This window comes from Pteropus vampyrus, unplaced genomic scaffold, assembly GCF_000151845.1.
Source record: "Pteropus vampyrus isolate Shadow unplaced genomic scaffold, Pvam_2.0 Scaffold131, whole genome shotgun sequence".
NCBI classification, from domain to species: domain Eukaryota; kingdom Metazoa; phylum Chordata; class Mammalia; order Chiroptera; family Pteropodidae; genus Pteropus; species Pteropus vampyrus.
This window is the reverse complement of record NW_011888912.1, coordinates 1,586,425-1,593,990: the sequence shown is the minus strand read 5'-3', so window position 1 is coordinate 1,593,990 and position 7,566 is coordinate 1,586,425. Positions and strand designations below refer to the sequence as shown.

The window sequence follows — 7,566 nt, the reverse complement described above, 5'->3', positions numbered from 1 at the left end:
CCTCCTGAACCCGAGTCTGTAATACACAGGACAGCACAGTAGCAGCTCTGAGGACATGGTGCGCGAAGATTCGGTGACACGGGAAGCGCTGAGCTCTGTGACCCGAAGTTGCAAGCACTCAAGGTGCCACTCGTATCAAAATAGCAGTTTTCTCTGTGCTTTAAGGTGCCACTGTGAAGTCGTCCTCCTGTTGACTTCTGTGAAAACGCAGTAGGGCTTGCTCCGGGATTCCTGTGCTGTCCCATACTCGGAGTGCAAGGAGCAGGCACGTGCAGCGGCTCGCCGCTCGCGTGTGCAAGGAAAGGCCTGTGTTTCCGCAGAGGAAACTCGTGAATGGGAGAAAAGCTTGACAGAGGTGGTGTCACGAGGCTTCTCTGTTCCTTGAGGCCAAGCTCAGGGGCACTGAGTCGACTGCAGGGTGACCGGCTGGTACTTTATTCTCGACCTTCATCGAGAGTAAGAGAAATCTCACTATACAATTTCCTTGACAGGATATTGAAGGATGTTTGTCCCAAGATCTCTCAAGGTCAAGAGGAGTGCCCTCGAGGACGGCAAAAGCTGTGCGGCTAAGAAAACAAAACCGGAAGCGGAAGGCCCGCGCGGTGACGGCGCGGGTGACCCAGTGGGCGCCCCAGTGGGCGCTGTAGTGACGGAGGGAGCCGCAGCTGCGGACGGGCACAGCGCGGGACCGCGGGGCCCGCTGGCCGAGGCCCGTTCGGAGGACAGCCCTCTCCCCGAGGAGCCTGTTAAGTCGTTTTCCAAAACGCAGCGCTGCGCAGAGCCCGGGGAGCCCGTGTGCGTGGTCTGTGGCCGGTTCGGGGAGTACATCTGCGACAAGACGGACGCGGACGTGTGCAGCCTGGAGTGCAAAGCCAAACACCTCCTGCGGTCCGGGTCCGGGGAGAAGGAGCAGGAAGCCGGCGCCCCGCCCCCTGCGCCCTACGCCTACAGAGAGCACCCCTTCATCTCCGGCCTTCACGAGGACCAGGTGGAGAATCTTAAGCGGCAGCTAGGGATTTCAGTTCAAGGGCAAGACGTGGCCAGGCCCATCGTGGACTTTGAGCACTGCGGTTTCCCCGAGGCCTTACACGCCAACCTGAAGCAGTCCGGCTATGAGGTCCCCACCCCCATCCAGATGCAGATGACGCCCGTGGGGCTCCTGGGACGGGACATTCTGGCCAGCGCTGACACTGGCTCCGGAAAAACGGCCGCTTTTCTCCTTCCCGTCATCATCCGAGCTCTCTTCGAGGTAAGGTAGGGTCCACACGGTCTCTCTCAGAAACGCGTGCCGGTTACCAGGTTTCAAACTCAACGTGTTAAAGTTGCAAACGGAAACAGTATTTAGAATTGAGTAGCGTGTCTGAAAAACACAATTTTAGGGGATTTTTCTTTTATTGAATCAAATAGCTTCATCGCGGGACTCGAAAATGACTTTCCTTACAAGATGTTTTCTAACTTTTTTCTTAAAGGAGTAAGCTTTCCGTTGGAACGGGCGTGTAATCTTGCTGACCTGATGAGCTGCGGTGCTTTATGTCAATTCAGCCTTTGGGTTTGATATTTTTAAAAACTGACACCAAAGTCAGAAGACTATGGGAGAGTTTCAAAATAGTCCCTTAAATCCACGGATCATCTTAAAATAATGCTGCCTTACCTTTCTCGTTCGTTTATAGTGTTTAAAGTACCCCCACCCTTAGTTTAGCACCCATGCCGACTCCTTACGTGAAGTGTGAAGTCTGGCAAGGAGCAAAAAGTGTAGGCAAAGAGAAGGAATTAAGGCATGCAGTTCTGGAAAGTGGGCGATGATGTGGGAAATCCATGAGAGAGCGAGCTAGCTGTCCAGGAGGCGGTGAAGTACATTGGAGGGATGTGCGCCTGAGTCAGCTCTTTGGACGAGGAGGGCGGCGACGCCGGCCAGGAGGGGAGGCGGGAGAAGGCCCAGCTTGGCCAGCTCTTCAGGCAGCTGGAGGAGATGGCTGGAGACCCCAGAGGCCGAGTGACCAGGAGCGAACCTCCACGTTCCTTCCCACCCTGGCCATTGCAGACGCCTCTCCCTGGCCGCAACGTTTAGCTTTCGTTGTATATCTGTGTTATGCGAGACCTGAGTTCCGTGTATGGTGCGTTTTGGAGACAAAATCTGCAGTGAGCAGAAGGCACGAAGCCTCACTTCCAGGTGGGCCGATGGGAACATGTTAAAAGGGAAACGTGCCTGAATTCACCTTGAAGATGTAGCTCAGGGGTCCCCAACCCCCGGGGCCGCAGACTGGTACTGGTCCGTGGCCTGTTAGGAACCAGGTCGCACAGCAGGAGGTGAGCAGCTAGCGAAGCCTCATCTGTATTTGCAGCCGCTCCCCGGCGGCCGCTCCCCGGCGCCCGCATCACGCCTCAGCTCCACCTCAGATCCTCAGGCCTTAGATCTCATAGGAGCGCCGGTCCCTGGTGCCCACAGGTTGGGGACCGCGAGTGCAGTCCGTGTGCACTGGTGGCCCGCGGGTGTTTGCAGACTCGTTTTCTTGTCTTTGCAGAGTGCGGCTCCGTGCGCAGTCATTCTGACCCCCACGAGAGAGCTAGCCATCCAGATAGAGGGACAGGCCAAAGAGCTGATGAAGGGCCTGCCTGGCATGAAGACCGCGCTGCTGGTGGGGGGCCTGCCCCTGCCTCCGCAGCTGCACCGTTTGCGACAGCGCGTGAAGGTGGGCCCGGCTGCGTGGCGTGCCTTAGGGAAGCGGAGCGGGACCTCGTTTGTTCCTTGAGGAAGTTTTGCACGTGGTTGCAGGCGCCCTTTAAGTTCCTGCCAAGTGTCATTTTTTAAAGTGTCTCTTACGTAGGAGAGGAACACACGCACTGAGTGTCTGTCGTTTGCCAGACATGTTGGATGTTCTCGCGTGCTCTGTGACGTTTAGTTGTCACACCTGCTCCTGGAGCCGGGTTAGCACATCCCCTCCCTTGCGGTTGAGAAGGCCACCCTCAGGAAGGTGGGGTGCAGCTAGGGAGCCACGTCCAGAGTGACTCCTGCAGCGAGGGCGGTGTCCTGCACGGCCAGGCCCGCCACGTGACCTGGACGCCGACCTCGGCACAGCCGGGTCGACGTCACTGTCGCCTGCTGCTCCGATCCGTGCGCGTTCTGCTGATTGTCCCGTCAAATCGTACAGCTCAAGAATCCGGTTCGAATCACGCTCAGTGATCTTGTCTCTTCCGTCTGCAGCTAGGAACGGCTCTTCAGTCCGCCTCTTTAAAAAGTTTTGATCTTGATACTTTCAGATAAAAATGACGTAGGCCCAGAGGGGTTTAGGGATCGGTACTTGCCGACAGAGCCGGTGGTGGTCAGCTGCTCGCGGTTCTGTCCCGGTCTGGTCCTGCCGCGTGTCGGCCTCACCCTGGGCCCCTCCACGCCTCCCTTCACCCGGAAGCCTCAGCGCCGAGCCCTCCGCACCTGCTCACGTCCAGGGCTCACCGGGTCCCAGTTCAGGTGTCGGCTGGTCCTGGACAGGTGCTCCGCGTCCTGCTCCCTGCGCTGGCGTCAGGAGCAGTTAGTTATTCGTCTGATCGGCTCCTCCCTTTGTATCATGCGCTTCGCGAGAGCAGAGCTTGGCGGATGTAGCCGTCGTCGAATTCGGGGTGCCGTCGTCGAATTCGGGGTGCCTGCCACAGCGTCTGGCGTGTATTAGCCGCTCGGCAAGGACGGAGAGGAGGGTCAGTACCTAACGCTTTATCTGCTTCTCCTGTTATTAGGTTGTCATAGCGACCCCGGGGCGCCTCCTGGACATCCTGAGGCAGCGCTCTGCGGACCTCCGCGGCGTGAGGATCGTGGTGGTAGATGAGGTGAGGCCGCGCTTGGAGGCGTGAGTGACGTGACTCTGCATCACGCGGGAAAAGCATCTCATAGTCACCTGATCTCACTGGGTACTCAGGCATTCTCTGCCCCAAAGGACAAGCATGGGGTCTGTCTGGGTCGCAGCGGGTCCCCAGGCCGTCCCCGAGTGAACCAGAGCTACGGTGCCGGTGCCGAGGAGAAGCCACAGCTGTCTGTCCCTGCTCGACGGGACAGAGTCACTGGGCACCGTGCGCTCAGCGATGAGGCCGTTAAACATGTCGGGGACCATCACTCCACAAACACAGAGGGCCCGGAGGGGAGGCAGAGGGACAGGACGTGGTGTGGGGGACCGTGACACTTTCTACGTGACACTTTCCGTGCTTAGAGTGGTGATGTGGGGAGGTCATTCTGCTGCCGGAGAAATGAGAGGAGTTGGCAGACGAGCCCAGATGAGAGCTGACAAGGGTCCGGGACAGGGCGCAGGTGGTAGGTGTCAAGGGTGACATCTGCGGGTCTCTGTTGTTCCTTTATGACTCTTGCTGTGAGGGACAGTGCGAGAGAGGGACGGTGGCAGAGGTGACTCCGCGAGCTGTAGGCGTCTGTGGCTGGTGAAGGGGCAGTGGGCCGGGGTGGCGCTTGGTCAGACGCCCGCGTTTGCTTCGGAAGCACTGACTTTCGTGTGAGCGGCGACAAAGGGGAAGGGGATCGAGGAGGCGGGCACTGGAGTCGGTGGGTCGTGCTGGTTTCTTGGGGAGGGGGCTGGAGCGTCGGAGCCGGCGCTGAGGGCCGGCAGAGCCGCAGGTGAGTCAGTGCACAGAGGAGTCACCTGAGAGACAAGGAGGGGCTGAGAACGAACAGTCCCCGAAGAAGAGAGAAGCCACTGTTTGTAGAGCGGCCACCGTCTAGGGACTGACCGGAAACGGGGTTCTGGAAGGGCACTCCGTTCAGTGACGGGAGCAGAATGAGCGTGTGACGGCAGCTGGTCACTGTGTCGCACACTGTGATCTAAACATGTAACATTCCGGGTACACGGATCCTGCTACTTCCGGCCCACCCGTCTGTTTCCTTTCCTGACCCCCGGCTCTGTAAAGGCGGGGTCTCTTCATGTGTCTGAACCCCGAGCCACACCGTTGCGCTCGGTGCTCATGATGTGGGCTTGGAGCCAGCGCCGCGGCCCGCGTCCCAGGTCGCCGTTCGCCGACCACTGTGTCAGTCGTGTGTCTCCGTTTCCTCGTCTGTGAGGCCGGGGTCGTAATGGTGCCGCCTCACGAGTGTCACGGGGGCGCGTGCGGGTGCCTGCCACGTAGGCAACGCTCAGAACGCGAGCCGCCAGCCACTCTGAGCTGCTCGGGGGCGGCCTGGTGACTGGACGTTTAGCCCCGGGCCCCTCGGCAGGAATTTTCGGCCACAGAGAGGGACGTCACGTTGTCAGGGACGCCGGACTCCGTGAGCTGTGGAGACATGCGGGCAACACTAGGAGCGGAGCACGTCCCAGAAAAGCTCGACAACGTTTCTATTATTGTCAGGGGACACCTGTTTTTACCTGTGGCCCGTTTACTTCTCACGTATCCAAGTCGCGTGTCATCGTAAGCATGCAGCTGGTTACGCGGTATATACTGTTACACGAGCATAACTTTTTCCCAGTTGATCTTTTTTCTTTTGTCATTGGGGTGTGTTTTCTGTGTAAGCGTTTTTAATTTTTATGTTCCTGATTCCGTCACCCTTGCCTGGGTGGTTCTGGGCCGTTCCGTCCAGAACTGACTTTAAGATGATCTGATTTCAGGCCGACACCATGCTGAAGATGGGCTTTCAACAGCAAGTGCTGGACGTTTTGGAGAATGTTCCCGCCGACTGTCAGACCGTCTTGGTGTCAGCTACGGTTCCAGCCAGCATCGAACAGCTCGCCGCCCGGCTGCTGCGGGACCCCGTGAGAATCGCCGCGGGCGAGAAGAACCTGCCGTGCTCTAGCGTGCGGCAGATCGTCCTGTGGGTAGAAGAACCCGCCAAGAAGAAGAAGCTGTTCGAGATCCTGAATGTGAGCAGCGCCCGTCGCCCCCACCGCATGGATCTCAGAGCGAAGTTTAGATGCAGCTTCGGGGGGCTTCGGTGTCAATTTACTGTTAAATACCTACCTACCTCAATTCTGTGGGAATCAAACACATTTTTATTTGTGAAAAACGTGCTGTATAGATAGATGCAGAATTGGTTTTTCTTTTCCTTATCATAGAAAGTCTTTTAAACGTCAAGGTTATTTCTCAAGAATATTTTATTTTTGTTACAAAGATTGTTGGCAGTCTTATATACAAGGGGAGATAAGGTGTTTCTTGGCTATTCTCTCTTGAGAAATAGAATTTTTAACGATAACTAAGTCTGTCAAGTGGGTGATGCACGCCGCACGGTCCCTGAGAAACAGTATTAAGGTAATGCGGGTCGCGTTGGCCTGCGAATGGTATTTAAAATTTTCTAATTATTTTTTCGATAGTAATGAAGCGAAGCGCAAATGCGAGGGGCAGGAGACCCGCTTCTGCTTGTGCCTGTTCTAAAGAAAACCCTCATCTGAACAGAATATGCCTTTTCCTCCTCGACAATGTGTATCAACCTGTTGGTGGCCAGCGATAGTCCTGCTCTCAGAAAAACTTCCCGTTGTAAATTACGTCCCAGGCATCGTTTTAAACGCGCGTCTTTGATTTTTCAGGACAAGAAGCTCTTCAAGCCGCCGGTGCTGGTGTTCGTGGACTGCCGGCTGGGCGCCGACCTGCTGAGCGAGGCCGTGCAGAAGGTCACGGGCCTGCGCAGCGCCGCCGTGCACGCGGAGAAGCCGCAGGCCGAGAGGACGTGCGTGCTGGAGGTCTGGCCCGCGCCCTCTGCTCCCTCCTCGGCCCGTTACCCCGTTTCGACTCCCTGTTGAGAGAGACGGGGTAGCAGCTGGCGTCTAGAGCAGACCTCTGCTGACGACTCAGGGCTGAGGCGAGCGGCAGCCGAGGCGGACCGTTCTTCGCTCGGGCGTCCGCGTCTGGGGACCAGCCCGCCTGGACCCCAGGGATAGTCACGCGGAAGCCGGGGCAGAGCGTGGTTCGCCCGGGGAGAGCTGTGCCCGAGTCGGTCACGAGACAGCACCCAGTGGGTAGGGGAGGGACTTGGGCCGACTGCTCACGGGAGGCCCCCAGGTGGGGGCCCGCAGGGGACAGGGACGACGCCTGGGTGTACGGATGGCCCCGGACGCACTCCGAGCTGTCAACCCTGTGGCTTTTTTGGAAAGGGCTTGCTGGACGGGGGCTACGAGGTGGTCGTGAGCACGGGCGTGCTGGGGCGAGGCCTGGACCTGGTCAGTGTCACGCTGGTGGTCAATTTCGACATGCCTTCAAGTATGGACGAGTACGTGCACCAGGTAAAGAGCTTTGGGGGCCCCCGCCACCCTGACGGGGAGCAGAAGAAACCAAAAACCTGTCACAATGGACAGGAAATGATATTTTTTGTTTTTTTTTTAAAAAAAAAAATATATATGTGTGTGTATATATATAAACTAATTTTTAAAAAACTATACATGTGCCTAAAATGCATTAACCTAAAATGTTAGTTTAAAAATTTCTTTAAGTCATGGGTTTTCGGTTCCTTTGAATTTCCTTTATATTTCTTATTTTCTTCAAGAGGCATATTAAGTGACTTTTGTAATCAGGAAAAGAAGGACTTGGTTTGACGTTGACAAACGTGGCCCAAATGAAATGGGTCCGTCGCAGCGTTCGCTTTTCAGGACG

At 56.8% G+C, this 7,566-nt stretch overlaps 1 protein-coding gene across 2 annotated transcripts in view; it reads left to right on the top strand.

Moving 5' to 3' along the window:
* The window catches only part of DDX59 (DEAD-box helicase 59), a 24,469-nt gene that overhangs the window by 14,367 nt on the left and 2,536 nt on the right, over window positions 1–7,566 (top strand). Inside the window, exons 1-7 of one of the 2 annotated variants that reach the window (XM_011367261.2) lie at window positions 1–123; window positions 492–1,249; window positions 2,523–2,690; window positions 3,730–3,819; window positions 5,595–5,846; window positions 6,507–6,659; window positions 7,071–7,199. In XM_011367261.2, the coding sequence (XP_011365563.1) occupies window positions 503–1,249; window positions 2,523–2,690; window positions 3,730–3,819; window positions 5,595–5,846; window positions 6,507–6,659; window positions 7,071–7,199 (1,539 nt within the window). In that variant the 5' untranslated portion in view covers window positions 1–123; window positions 492–502. The remainder of the gene's footprint in view (window positions 124–491; window positions 1,250–2,522; window positions 2,691–3,729; window positions 3,820–5,594; window positions 5,847–6,506; window positions 6,660–7,070; window positions 7,200–7,566) is intronic. The other variant, XM_023534753.1, reaches the window with a different exon arrangement.